This window comes from Chiloscyllium punctatum, chromosome 5 (genome assembly GCF_047496795.1).
Source record: "Chiloscyllium punctatum isolate Juve2018m chromosome 5, sChiPun1.3, whole genome shotgun sequence".
NCBI lineage: Eukaryota > Metazoa > Chordata > Chondrichthyes > Orectolobiformes > Hemiscylliidae > Chiloscyllium > Chiloscyllium punctatum.
In genome coordinates, this window is record NC_092743.1 from 64102203 (window position 1) to 64117470 (window position 15268).

General features: G+C 41.5%; 1 protein-coding gene across 6 annotated transcripts in view; it reads right to left on the reverse strand.

Annotated features, from left to right (window-relative positions):
- The window catches only part of ccdc178 (coiled-coil domain containing 178), a 379630-nt gene that overhangs the window by 186059 nt on the left and 178303 nt on the right, over positions 1–15268 (reverse strand). The window contains exon 18 of one of the 6 annotated variants that reach the window (XM_072570454.1): positions 10499–10689. The exons of 4 other annotated variants lie outside the window; for them this stretch is intronic. In XM_072570454.1, the coding sequence (XP_072426555.1) occupies positions 10666–10689 (24 nt within the window). In that variant the 3' untranslated portion in view covers positions 10499–10665. Of the gene's footprint in view, positions 1–10498; positions 10690–14153; positions 15126–15268 lie in introns of those variants that run through there. One more of the 6 variants, XM_072570455.1, reaches the window with a different exon arrangement.

Here is a 15268-nt window from a genome sequence, read left to right on the forward strand (position 1 = left end):
CAAAACTAGAACAAAATGGAACCTTTGTCTCTCAATGAGAGCAAGTCCCGCTCTTTGGAATTGCCAGCATCTGAGTGTGACTGGCTGGCAGCCCTGAAGTCCTACGAGCACCAGAGATTAATTATGGGCGATGCAATTAGTTCCAAGATGGTGACTCAGGTAAGTATGCAAGAATAGAGGGGGGAGTGAGGAGGGTGGAGAGGTGGGTTTTAAAATTGGTACGGGGAAGAAGGAAGAGGTGTCTACTTTATTTTGCCAAAGGTGCACGGAGATCTCTCTATTGATAATACTTACCTCCTTCCTCCACTTTGAGAAAAATTGTAAACAAAAAGGGCTGCATACTCCCACTTACCTGATCATATAAGGTGTATTATGGTGTTGACTTCATAATATTGGGGTCAACAAGCTTAATTGCCCTAAATTATTTATTTTGTTTGGAAGTCACACCCTCTGCATAATGGGGCTGAGGTTGGTGATGGGTGGCGGGAAGATGGTGGGCTTGCACCTGCCCTATTTTATGTGACCCACCCCACGAAAAACACAACTAGCAACATTTAATATTGAGATCATAAACAATAAACAGGTTACTTTTATAATAACACATAATATTTGTTAATATTTAGTGCAGAAATTGTGAAGAGGAAAATAATCAATTGTTGCAAATTTAAATAATGTGCTACATATTAAAAATACATACTTCACTTATCTCCTTGTGAACCATCAGAATTACCTAAAATTTATCTCACTTTCAATACAGATCTCAGTTTGTTCAATCCTAATACATTTTGAGCACCGTTGTATGTTTGTCCCTCTTTATAGCTCTTAGCAGCCTCCAATACTCATTAGAAATTCAAAAAGCTAATGTATGCATTCACCATGGCACTAGTAAGGCAGAATCTTCCTCATCCTTCACTGTACCCTTAATCTCCGGGGATCCAGCTCATTCATTCTTAGTTTATATTAAACCAGCCTGCATATTTATTACAGCGAGGAGTGGCACAGTGGAAGATAATCAAGAGAAAAATGATGATAAAGAGCAAGTGGTAGAAAAGGACGGTATAACTTCTAGGCTATGATAATCATCACAAAGCCAGTGAAGTCAGAGATAAGGACAAGCATCAAACAATTTGGGATTTTCTGATTCAAGAACTTGTCTTTTTTTGGTTTGTCTCAGTTCCCTGAATCTCACCTTCTGGATCCCTTCCCTTCTCATTCATACTTTTTGTTTATTCATTCAAGAGATGTAGGCATCACTGACCTGGCCAGGGTTTATTGGCCTTCTCTAATTATCCTTGAGAAAAGCAAGCAGTCTTCTTCAAGTACTGTGATCTATGTGGTGTTGGTACACCCACAATCAGGAATTTGACTTAGTGATTGTGAAAGAAGGGTGAGGTAGTTCCAAGTCATGATGGTGTGTAGTTTGAAGGGAATTACAGATGGTAGTGTTTCTATGTATCTGGTGCTATTGTCCCTCTACATCATAGAGGTAACAGATTTGGCAGGCACTATTGAAGGAGTCTTGTAGATGGTATACACTGCTGCCATAATGCATCATTTGTGACGAATTGACTGTTCAAAGTGCTGCCAATCAGTGGCACCAAAGAACAAAGAAAATTACAGCACAGGAACAGACCCTTTGGCCCTCCAAGCCTGCACCAATCCAGATCCTGTATTTAAACCTGTTGCCTATTTTCTAAAGATATGTAACTAGGTACATCTTAAATGTCGCTATCGTTCCTGCCTCCGCTGGCAACATGTTCCAGGCCCCCACCACCCTCTGCATAAAGACCTTGCCATGCATATCTCCCCTAAAACTTTCCCCTCTCACTTTGAGCTCGTGACTCCTAGTAATTGAGTTCCAGCCTCTGGGAAAAAGCTTATTGCTATCCACCCTGTCTATACCTCTTATGATTTTGTACACCTCAAGCAGGTCACCCCTCAACCTCCGTCTTTCTAATGAAGATAACCTTAATCTATTCAACTCTTTTCGTAGTAGGTCCTCCACGCAACATCCTGGTGAAACTCCTCTGCACCCTCTCCAAAGCATCCACATCCTTTTGGTAATATGGCGACCAGAACTGTACGCAGTGTTCCAAATGCAGCCAAACCAAAGTCCTTCACAACTATAACATGACCTGCCAACTCTTGTTCTTAATACCCCGTTCAATGAAGGAAAGCATGCCATATGGCTTATTGACCACTTTATTGACCTGCATTACCACCTTCAGGGAACAATGGACCTGAACACCCAGATCTTTCTGTACTTCAATTTTCATCAGGACTTTTCCATTTACTGTATAGTTTGCTCTTGAATTGGATCTTCCAAAATGCATCACCTCAAATTTGCCTAGATTGAACTCCATCTGCCATTTCTCTGCCCATCTCTCCAAGCTATCTATATTCTGTTGTATTCTCTGATAGTCCCCTTCACTATCTGCTACTCCACCAATCTTGGTGTCATCTGCAAACTTGCTAATCAGGCAACTGATACCTTCCTCCAAACCATTTATATGTATCACAAACAACAGTGGTCCCAGCACAGATCCCTATGGACCATCACTGCTCACAGGTCACCATTTTGAGAAACTCCTTTCCACTACAACTCCCTGTCTTCGGTTGCCCAACCAGTTCTCTATCCATCTAGCTAGTACATCCTGTACACCATGTGACTTCATCTTCTCCACCAGCCTACCATGGGGAACCTTATCAAACGCCTTACTAAAGTCCATGTATATGACAGCTACAGTCCTTCCCCCATCAGTCAACTTTGTCATGTCCTCAAAGAATTCTATTAGGTTTGTAAGACATGACCTTCCCCACACAAAACCATGCTGCCCATTACTGATAAGCCCATTCTCTTCCAAATGGAAAAAGATCCTATCCCTCAGTATCTTCTCCAGCAGCTTCCCTACCACTGACATCGGGCTCACTGGTCTATAATTACCTGGAGTATCCCTGCTACCCTTCTTAAACAAGGGGACAACATTAACAATTCTCCAGTCGTCCAGGACCTCACCTGTGTTCAAGGATGTTGCAAAGATATTTATTATGGTGTCAAACATGTTGATTGAGGTTTGAGCTACACTCATCCAGGCAAATGGAGAATATTCTATTTGACCTGTGCCTTGTAGATTGTGGGCTGGTATTAGGGAGTCAGGGGGTGAGTTACTTTCCATTCCGTCATAGTTACCATACTTTCCATAGTCACCACTGACTCCGGTTTTATTAGGGCTTCTTGATGTCAAACTCAGTGAAATGCTGCCATGATGTCCAAGGCATGATTGTCACTTTCCCTTTTGAGTTCAATTGTTTTGTCCATGTTTGGACCAAGGCTATAATAAATTCAGGAGGTGAGTGTACAAGACAGAACCCAATCTGAGCATCAGTGAACAGATTATTAAGTGTAATTTCATAGCACTATTGACAACACCTTGCATCACTTTCCTGATGACGAAGAATAGACTGATGGGGTTGTAATTGTTCAGGTTGCATTGTCCTGCTTTTTGTGGATAGGACATACCTGGGCAATTTTCCACATTGCCAGGTAAATACCTGTGTTGTCACTGTACTAGAACAGCACAGCCTAGGGTGCGGCTTCAGTATCATTTCTTAAATATTTTCAGGTCTTTTAGCCTTTGAGTATCTGTGTCTTCAGCCATTTCTTGTTATCATGTGGATGGAAACAAATTGGGTGAAGTCTGTCATCTATGATGCTGGAGACCTCTGAAGGAAGCTGAAACAAATCATCCATTTAGCACCTCTGATTGTTAAAAATGCTTATCTCATGTCTCCTGCAATGATGTGCTCAACTCCTGCATCATTAAGCACTGGATATTTGTGAAGTCTTCTTCTCCAGTGAATTGTTTAGTTGTCTTCGCCATTCACAACTGAATTCACTAACTTAAGAAATTTTAAATGGGATGAATTACACATTATAAGAGAGAAGGTGACACCATGTAGCTCACAAAGATGCAAGCAGATGAGCATGATAGGCCAGCACTCACTACAGAGAGAAAAAAAAACTTTCTTTTGATGGTGTGGATTCTATCTCACATAGCCACTTGACTATATTTCTTATCTGTGGTAACATAAGGGATGCTTTTGCTTCAGTAGAGACATCAAAAGAACATGTGGAAACTTCACTGGAGTCTCATATGTTTTCAAATTGAGTTGCCCAAAATTGGTATTGCCTCTTACTGCACCAAAACAGTGGAGGGTACTGTTGATTAGCAGAAACAATAGTACCAGCTTTTCGACATCCATGGCAGGATGTATTACTGTGATTAGGCCAGATAACATGCTAAATAACAAATAGATCCAGGACCCAATAGATTAGATTAGATTACATTACAGTGTGGAAACAGGCCCTTCGGCCTAACAAGTCCACACTGACCCACCGAAGTGCAACCCACCCATACCCCTACATTTACCCCTTACCTAACACTACGGGCAACTTAGCATGGCCAATTCACCTGACCTGCACATCTTTGTTATATAATGGCAATAATGGAAGACCATTGGACTTGACCTTCAAATCTTTGTTTCTCTAGGCAGCAGTACTTATTGCCGCCGAGTCATTAACTGCCTCAATCTGTTGACCCCCTCCCCCACTCACCCTCACCCTCACAGCACGCAGCCCTCCACTCCCTCTGCTCCAATCACAACCTGCTTCTAGTTTGCGTTTTTCTAATACTCTTGCAGTGATTATAATGAGGTCTGCCAGGTGGACATCATAGAATATGTGCCCTGATTGGGGCTGTTAATGTGGTCCAAAACGGGAGCCCTGGCTGACAGCTATAAACAGGAATGGCAGAGGTTCTATTCATGAGAGCTGGCTCTGAGGGAGCTGAATCAGCATCAAGGATTCTCCACACATAAATAAAGAGTGACTTGGTGATGGGATACCAGCCTCTGTGGAGTTATTTGAGTGGTGACGAGAGATAAGTACTCCCCTGAAGAAATTCGCACTCAACAGTCGTCTTTATGTTGGGGTATTTCTGGCATCATGCTGTTGTTTGGAAAGGTTGACTTGTTTGATTCTGCTATGGAAGGTTGGGCTCAGTATGTGGACAGAATGGTGTTATTTTGTGCAGGCAAATGACATTGAGGCTGATGAAAAGCAATGAGCAATTCTCCTGACAGTTTGTGGACCCACAGCTTTTTCATGTACTAGGAACCTGACTTTCCCTGAGGCAGGAGAAAGTCAGGACTGCAGATGTTAGAGATCAGAGTCAATAATGTGGTGCTGGAAAAACACAGCAGGTCAGGCAGCATCTGAAGAGCAGGAAAACTGATACTTTGGTCATTCCTGATGAAGGACTTACGCCCAAAATGTTGATTCTTCTGCCCTCCCTGAAATAACAGATACTAAAACCTTTCAAGAGTTGATGGATTTAGTCAAAGAACATTCTGACCCCAAGCCTCCTCTAATTCTAAGATGATTGGTTTTACTCAGCAATTTGAGAACCAGGAGATCCACATTGGGATTTTTCATGAGGTTACGATGACTGGCTGAGGCATGTGACCTTGGTTTAACCCATAATGAGATGCTGAAAGGCTGTTTAGTTTGAAGGATTAATGATATAACCATGCAAAAGCACCTAATAGCTGAAGTTTCAAACAGGCATTACAATAGGCTTTCTTATTGCAAACTGTGACACGTGGAACATATGAATTGCAGGGTATTCTGATGGAAGTGGACACCCTCGTCAATCTGATTTAGCTTCAGGAACACCACTTGTGTGAAGCCAATTGCATAGCCTCACTCAGGACATATCCTGAACAGAGGGACTCTAGGTCAGCCCACAGCAAAATCCCAAAACAAAGCCAAGCCATGGCCAAACGTTTAAAATTTCCTAATGGGCTGGCAAGCCATTGTAATTGCTGCTGGTACGCAAATAGAATCCCATTAGGCCTGAAAACTCATAGGTCGGTATCCAGGAGACTGTACACTCTACAAAGTTTACCAACATTTGGATAGGAATTGTTACGTCCAAATCAGAACCCATCAAAATAAACTTTTGGTTGAATGATCATTCAGTTCAAACGGAGGTCAACACAAGCACAGCCTTTTCAGTGATCGCAGAACGAGTATTTAACAAAGTTCACTGTGGATCCCAACCATTATGTTTGACCCAGTCCTTGGCTAGACAGAGAACCTATATCGATTAAGGGTTCAACTATGATTCCTTATGAAAAGCAGCTGATTCAGTTACCACTGATTGTAGTAAAACACTCAGGCCCAAGCTTAATAGGGTGAAATTGGTTGAGAAAGATTCACCTTGATTGGCTCAATATTTTTCGATTAGAAAATGGTTGCCTGAGTGAAGTCTAATTAACCATCTAGAAGATTTTCAGAAAGGTATAGGGACTATCAAAGGAGTGAAGGCCACTTTGCGTGTTGACCAGGAAACAATTTCACTATATTGCAAGGCCCACCCAGTATCATTTGCCTTACAGGCAAAAGTAGTCACCGCAGTCAGAAGACTGGAAAGTGAAGGAATCATCAAATCAGTCCAGGTTGTGGAATGGACAGCACTAGTTGAACTGATTGTGAAGCCCAGCAGGGCAGTTTGCCTTTATGGGGATTTCAAACGTGCAGTAAACCAGTTTTCGCACTGGATAAAAACCTAATTCCTCACATCCAGGATTTATTCACAAAGCTGGCAGAAGAGCTATCCTTCATGAAGATCGACATGAGTCATGTGTACTTACAACAGCAGTTAGGTGAGGTTTCCTGGAAGTATGATTGAATTAATAAAGGTTTGTACCAATATATGAGATTGCCATTTGGGGTATTGTTAGCCTGTATAATTTGTCAGTGGATGATCGAGAACATTTTACAAGGTCTATCCCAGGTGTCTACTTATCCTAATGATGTGCTAATAACAGAGGGAAGATCAATAAGGAACATTTAGTGCACTTGGGCATAGTCTTTACGCATTTCTCCCAGGCGGATGTACTCCCTAAAACAGAAAAAAATGTGTTTCAGGCACCCGAAAGTGGCTTAATTGTGTTACAGAGTTGACAAGACCAGAATACACCCATTGGAAGATAAAGTGAGGGCAATCAAAGGTGCCATCAGTACCAAAGCTTAGGTCTTCCCTTGGGCTGGTAAACTATTTCAAAAGGTTCATATATAATCTGGCCTCTATTCTGGCACTTTTGCATCAACTCTTAAAAAAGGGTCAGCCTTGGAAATGGTTGCGTAGACAAGCCATAGCCTTCAGGAAAGTGAAGAAACGGCTATCATCCTCAGGTGTTGGCACACAATGATCCCAAGTGAGATCTGGTATTGATATATGATGCCTCTCCATATGGCACTAGGATAATGTTGGCTCACAGATGACCCAATGGAGAGGAATGCCAAATGGCGTTTCCTTCCACATTTTTCGATGTGGCTGGACTTTGGCTGATGCACAGCGCAAATATGCCTAGATAGAGAAGGAAGATTTGGTGGTGATGTTTGAAGGCAAGAAATTCCCTCAATACCTTTACAGGCATAAATTTGTAATAATGGACTATAAACCCTTGCTAGGTCTATTTAAAGAGGGCAAGGCAGTGTCACCCATAGTTTCAGGTTGAATTCACTGGAGGGCATTAATACTAAGTGTGTATTATTCCAAGTTGGAACACTGTTCAAAACACTAACTAGCAAATGCGGAAGCATTGAGCCACCACCTATTGGCAGAAACATCACCGGTGTTACTGTCATTGTAACAGTCTGTGATGGTTTTTAATATTCTGATGTGGAGGTGCCAGTGTTGGACAGGGTGGACAAAGTCAAAAATCACATGATACCAGGCTATAATCCAACTGGTTTATTTGAAACCATAAGCTTTTGGAGCCCGTTCCTTCTAGTTACCTGAAGAAGGAGTGGAGCTCTGAAAGCTCCTGGTTTCAAATAAACCTGTTGACTCTGTAAGTCAGTGTCATATGATTTTTGACTTTAATTTTATGGACAAAACTTCTAGTCATAGCTGACAATATCAAGACTTTGGATGCAGAAAAATCCACACCTGGCAAAATTGAAACAGCTGGTGATGATGGGGGAAATCAAAGGGCTGTCCCAACCAGAACTGAAATCTTTTTGGACCAGAGACCAGATCCCAGGAGAGTACAGCATATTATTATGGGGAGCAAGACTGATTGTCCCAAGCAAGGGTTATTGCCAAATCCTGGCAGAACTCCACAAGGATCATCCAAGAGTTTTCAAAATGAAGATGTTGAAGAGAAGTTTTGTATGGTGCCCAGGAATGGATGCAGACATAGCTGCATTGGTGGGGCAGTGCCCAGAATGCCAACAAGGACTAAAATTACTGCCGGCAGCTCCCCCACATTCATGGGAATGGTGGGGGAAACCCTGGACTCGATTACACATTGACGATGCAAGTCCTTTCACAGGCTCGATATTCTTAGTCATTATGGATGCCCACTCAAAGTGGCTGGACATGCATAGGGATCATTTGTAAAACATAGGAACAATAATAAAACAACTGAGCACATCGTTTGCAATGCATGGACTCCCAAATCATAGTTTAGCTTCAGAAAATTTGATTATTTCCTAACGTGGAATGGTATTTGACATAAAGGGTCAGCTCCATACCATCCATCATCCAATGGTCTGCAGAAAGAGCAGTCCAAACTTTGAAGGCAAACTTACAGAACAGCTTACAGCTTCATTTGATAACAAACTGCCACAGCTCCTATATGATTGGTGAGAAGACTCTGCACCAGGTTAAATCTGATCATTCTGGACCTGGCGAAGAGTGTGAAACAGCATCAGGAATGCCAATGTTGGACACAAGACTTTACTAAGTGAGAGAGAGAGTTTACTTCATGAGGCAAAGGGGGTTTGGTGTAGGAACCTTTGGAATGGCCTTGCATGGGAAAGAGGCATGGTCGGCGTGGGTCAGGTCCAATGATGTACAAAGTTCCTGTAGATGCAACAGTCCTGAACAAGCACATGGATTATATGAAACCTGCAAACTTGCAAACAGTGTGGGAGCAAACTGTGTCAGGCTCCTCAATTGCCTTTGCAACCTTTCCAGAACCCATGGGTTGTCTCTCTCTCTCCATCAATCTTTGAGGAAACCTCAGAATCTGAGATGAACATAGTGGATAATGCTGCCTTGATGCCTTTGTTGCCTGTAAAGGAGAATGAATTTCTTCTGAGATGCTTTGACTGCAAGATGCGAGCTACTGCATGTTACATGCTACCCATATCAGAGGTAGAGTTGGAGGAACCTGACCCAGTATTAAAATGGTCCAGGAGCATCTGCATACAAAATATCTGGCCTATAACGTCGAATTCAGATGGAGAGGAATGCATTGATTGTAATGAGGTTGGCCATGTGAACCTCATAGAATAAAAGTCCCTGATTGGGGTTGTTAATCTGGTCCATTTAGAGAGCCCTGGCTGACATGTATGGACAGGAGTGTCACAGGTTTTGTTCACTCTGAGAGCTGGCTCTGAGGGAGATAGATCAGTGTCAACAACTCACCACATGTAAATAAAGGGTGACTTTGTGATGGTTTACCAGCCTCTGTTAAGTTATTCCACTTTGACCTCTTGTGATGGTTCTACAGGACTGAATGTTGCCTGTTACCTGGCCTGCATTTGGACACATCCTTTGACCATGACTGGCCTGAGTGCACAACGTTCTGTACCAAATCCTGGAACAGTGGGCAGACTATGCCTGTGACTGATGCAACTTGGAACTCTTGACTGAACTGAGGGGTTACTCTGACCTGCTTTCTGACATGGCTATGTTGTTGAATAAATGTGCAATGTTTTTACCAAATAGACAGCTGGCATTGCTATAGGTTTCAGACTGATGTCTGAGTGTGTCATACTTCAAGATATGCCTTCTCTCATCCCAATCAGATCCTTATTAAGAAGTATGAGAAGGAACCTGTCTGTGCAAAACAGCATTATAGTATTATTGATACCCTTTGGATTTTGGCTGAAGCATCAACCCACTAATATGGATGTCTTGGCACATCAGACAAGACTGGGATGCTGTGAAATGCAGGTAGGTACAACACAAGTGAGCTAAAAGAGAGCAAGTATCCCTGCCGCATAATCTGTATGCTATGTGCCTGACACTGTGCATAAAGTGTCCTTGCAGCAGCCTGTCAATGCTGGTTGCTGATATGCCTTGCATTACAGGTCTGCACTTTTTAAGCATCCTGTTAGGGGATTGGAGAGATATCACGGCAGTCTGGAGGAGTTGGCAAACATCAGATACTAATGTCTGTGAATGATAGATGCATGTGGTTAGTGATCATAGATCATAGATTGTGCCCTGAGATGCTGTTGTGTAGTGATCAACTTGGAGGCTCTTCATAGCCGGCAGCCAGCTGAAGTCACCAGGTGTCCACTCTGACTTTCATGTCGAGAATTCTTGGGGTCTAGTATGCTCACAATGGGTAATAGGATAGGAAGATGCATATTAATGAGGCGAGATGTGCAGTTTGAAGATTATTAACAAGCAATAATCCCATTTAATAGGCAACTCATCACTGTCTGGTGAGCATCTTATTTTATAGATTGGACTTAAGTAAAAGGATATAACAGATTGGTCCAAATATTGAGAGATGCCTTACTGGACATTTCGTGTGATTCTGTTACATTTCTTGCCAAACATCATGCTGTTCAGGTCGCTATAGAATTCCACCACTCACAATCTATAACAGTACAAAATATTCCTTTTAAAAACGCCAAATAGTTTGTTCAAAGACAACTTAAATAATGACACATAATCCATTGTAACCCTCATCAATTTCCATTTCTGCAATTTATTGATGAATCATTATTCACTGGCTATGTTAGTTGTATGTCATTTATTGCATTATACAATTCAGAGAATAAGGCATCACGATAAAACTAAATGTCCCAGGAGGATGCAGCCTTGTTGTCATGCTGAACTGAAAGACGTCTTCAGTCTTCTGAAAATGTTATAAGTGAATACAATATAACTACACATTCAGATACTACACTGAGTGATACTACACAATGCACCAGTTGCTTGAAAATAAAGGTAACTAAAAAGGGGATTCCTGGAAAATGTCTGGGAAGGTAATCTTGTTTGCATGTTGTATTCCAAATACACAGGTCAACATAATTCCCTTTCTTATCACAGAACATCTCAATGTGATTGTCATAAACTCTAAAATGCGGACAATATATTGTGGTGTGCATTATCTCCAAATCTGTTTCACTTTTCTGCTATTCTGAGCTGCTTCAGATTCCCTATTAAAATAGAGAATGAGGGAATTTCACACTGGGAAAAGGCCAGCTTTTCCAAAAAACTCTCCAATAATAACTTCTCCAAATAAAATTCTGAATTAACTGGGTACTTCAGTAAATACTGACCTGACAACTCCACAGGATTTTCTGCTCACCCGCAAATCTACCTAATTTAAAGCTGGAAGAAAATGGTTTCACAACACAATGCCATCTTTCTGAACTTTATCACCAGCTTACATCTAAATCCACACCATCTCCACCTCCTCTGTTCTTAGCAGAAAAAAAATTGTCCCAAGTGTCTCAAACAAACATAGGCAAACAGGGCGGTTGTTTTAAGTACCATGTAGAGAAGACATAAAAATAATAGAGCAGTAGCAATGAGGATCATCAACTACCTCGAGAAAAAATTTGAAGAAGGCAGAGGCTTGAATCAATAAAGAAAATGTCATGGAGTGAAAGATATAGTAAGGGATGTGGTTCTAGGTAAAGTATTAGAGCAAAACTATAACAGGAAAGTAGTGGAAAAATAAGAACAAACAAGTATAACCCAATTAGCTAAAATGAAAGAAAAAGAAATCAAAACTTGATCTACTCAAATTTGTTTAGGGATATGCAAATCATACTGCGATCAGTTTGGATAAATGAGAGGCGGTGATGTGCTTGATAAAACAGTGCAGCCACTGTAGCAAAAAGTTCTAAGCATTGTGCAGCATTTTTGAGGAATCTTCCCATGAGAAATAAAAGGGCTGCATTAAGATCATGGTTCCTTGGATGAATAGTAAAATTAACCTGAAAATAAGTGCTAACAGAGCATATTACAAAGCAAATAGTAATGACAAAAAAATAACACTTTCAGGAGAAATATGCTCTAAGAGAGATTTAGGAACCTGAAAGAGAATATAGAACAGAATGTATAGCCACATACAAAGGGAAATAGCAAAGAATTTTATAAATGTTTTAGGAAAAAATGTCATTAAGGAAGGATGGGGATGTGTGATTGAAACGAGAATGGTATGGATATAATTGTGATTAAAAATGGGTAGAGTTGCATGATAAATATGTTCCTTCAGTATCGACAGAGAGTGGAAAAAACCTTCATAGTCTGTGGTCATGGAAGCAAGTAAATTAATTGATAAGAAAATTTTGAAAAGATACGGAGCACAGGATACAGTGCTAAATATCCCAGACTTGTTGGAATTGTGAGGGATGTTAGGGAGACAGTAAGGGAAGGACCAATCTTGACCTCTCTAACTTCATTATAAATGATCTGAGAAATTCTGCAGTAGTTCTATTGATCACTTGCCATATTTTTTGTAGAAGGTCAGCAGAAAATCCTTTATTCTTGTATTCTGGGTTTCAGTTGAAATTAAAGCAGCTGATCAAGAGAAATTCTTGAGGATCTAAAGTACAGCATGGCAAAGATTATACCTTTGAACAGAAATGAGGCATTTTTTTTGTATAGTGCCATTGATCACTCCAACATCTTTTCTAACTAATCTAAATGAGGAATAAATTATCTTTCAATAATGGTATGGTTGTTGAAGGCTAATCCTGGAGGAAACAGATAGTTACACATAATAAGTATATTTAGAATGTGAAATGACTTCAAGGAGGCAGGTATCCTGCATCCAAGTCACTTATTGTTTCCACTTGCACAGTACATGGACTCTGACTAGATTGCTCAGAGCCAGTACCTAGAATGAAGAGAATCTGTGACAGTCCTGTTTATACCTGTCAGCCAGGGCTCCCTGATTGAGGTTAACAACTCAATCAGAAATCTCATACTCGATGAGGTCTAGTCGGCCCTCATTCCAATCACTACATTCCTCCACTACTAAGTCTGGTGATGTAGGCCTGTTCTAACTCTTATACCTTCTCCTGGGAAGTTTTCAGAATCATGTACAGTTCCTCCAACTCTGACTTGGACATAGGCGGCATGTACCGGACCGTAGATGGTCTATTACACTCAGACCGTCTCAGAAGAAATTCCTTCTCTTCTTTGGGTGGCAATGGTATCGAGGCTGTGACAACAGCTGCATCCATCTTGGACTCAGGTTTCTTCAACGCAAGGTGGAGGGGGAGGACTCACAGTGTCTGACAACCTTTTTGGCTGTTCTGAGAGGCCGGGTATGTTCCGCTTTTAGCTTTCATGTGATTACAGAACTAGTCTTTAACAAGATTTATTCTGAGACACCTGCTTGTATCTGTCAACCTCAATCAGTGATCCCATACTCAATGAGATTCATCTGGCCCTCATTTATTGAAAAAACACTATTTGTAAGGGATTTTTAAAATCTTTTGCATGCTCAGGAGTTCCCTTACGGGCCTCTGTAGTCTCAGCCATAATCTGGTCTACTCTCAGATGGACTCTAATTCTCTGCAGAGGGTCTATGCGCTCTGATAAATCCCACTAGTTTTTCACAAAGCTTCCAGCAGTTAGCCTGGATACTCCCTACCTTTTGGCTGTAAAGGTAGGCTTCTTGGCCTCACCTTTCATCTGAATGTTATCTTTGCTGTCCTCAGGAGGATTCCCATGGGTGCTCAGTTTCCCATCATTTTCCCCATCCCAGTAAGTTGGGACTGAGTAGGGGAGAATTTTATTTTGTGGAACAGAGGTTTGTGGATCAACAAATGTGGCTGCTTGTCCAGGAACAATCACATTTTGTTCTTCAAGGTGTATTCTTAGTGCGGTGGGGTTGAAGTTTATAAACTCTTCAATGAGGATTATTTCATAGAGATTTTCATAAGTGGCTTCTGTTTTAAATGCCTCTATCCACTCGTCAAAAACAAGCTGATTTATCCTTACAAATTCCAAGTATGTCTCTCAGGGCTGTTTTGGAGAGTACATAGTTTTTCCAAGTTAAAAATCACACAACACCAGGTTATAGTCCAACAGGTTTAATTGGAAGCACACTAGCTTTCAGGTGATAGTGGAGGGCTCGATCATAACACAGAATTTATAGCAAAAATTTGCAGTGTGATGTAACTGAAATTATACATTGAAAAATTGATTGTCCGTTAAGCCTTTCATCTGTTTAGAATACAGTGATAGTTTCACTTCTTTCATGTGTAAATCACAAAACCTTTCTTTAAAAGTTGCATTCTCGGGTTAGCTGTTAACAATAGGTGATAACTAGACTATATGTTGAAGGTGTTAGCCCCCTGTGTTCTCCGTCTATGACCTGATGTTTAAATTGATTCTAAGCTAAAAAGTGAGATAAGAGAGTTTTACATAAATTCATGCAGTTTTTGAGCTCAGAGTTCTACATGAATGTATGTAGTTTTTGAGAAAAGTGCAATGTAACTCTGCAAGTACAAATTCACCCCACAAAATATATGTGTGCATGTGGGTCTTTGTCTGTGTGTGTGTCTGTCTGGGGTGGGGGTTGTGAGTGTGAGAATGTGTGTTTGTGTGTGTGTGTGTGTGTGTGTGTGTGTGTGTGTGTGTGTGTATAGTGAGTGCAGAGTGTCTTAAGTCTGTGAGGGGTGCATGTGTGAGTGTGGGAGTGTGTGTGTCTATAAGGGTGAATGTGGGTGTCTGTGTGCACCTGTGTCCGTGTGTATGTGAGAGTGTGTGTGTGTGTAGGAATATCTGTGCATGTGTGTAGTGCAATGGTGATCACCTGTAATGTGACATGAACCCAAGCTCCCGGTTGAGGCCCTCCCTATGGGTCCAGGACACCTGGAAGTACTCAAGGATGCCCTCACAAGAACGGGGTATGATCCTCAACTCATCGACCGCCAGTTCTGACGTGCTACAGCAAGGAATCGTAATGACCTCCTCAGGAGACAGACAGGTGCTGCAACTGACAGGGTACCCTTCATTGTTCAGTACTTCCCAGAAGCTGAAAAATTACGCCATGTTCTTCGTGACCTGCAACACATTATCAATGAGGATGAGCACCTCACCAAGACCTTCCCCACACCTCCACTACTTGCCTTTAAACAACCGCCAAACCTCAAACAGATCATTGTTCGTAGCAAACTGCCCGGCTCTCGGGACAACTCCATACAACT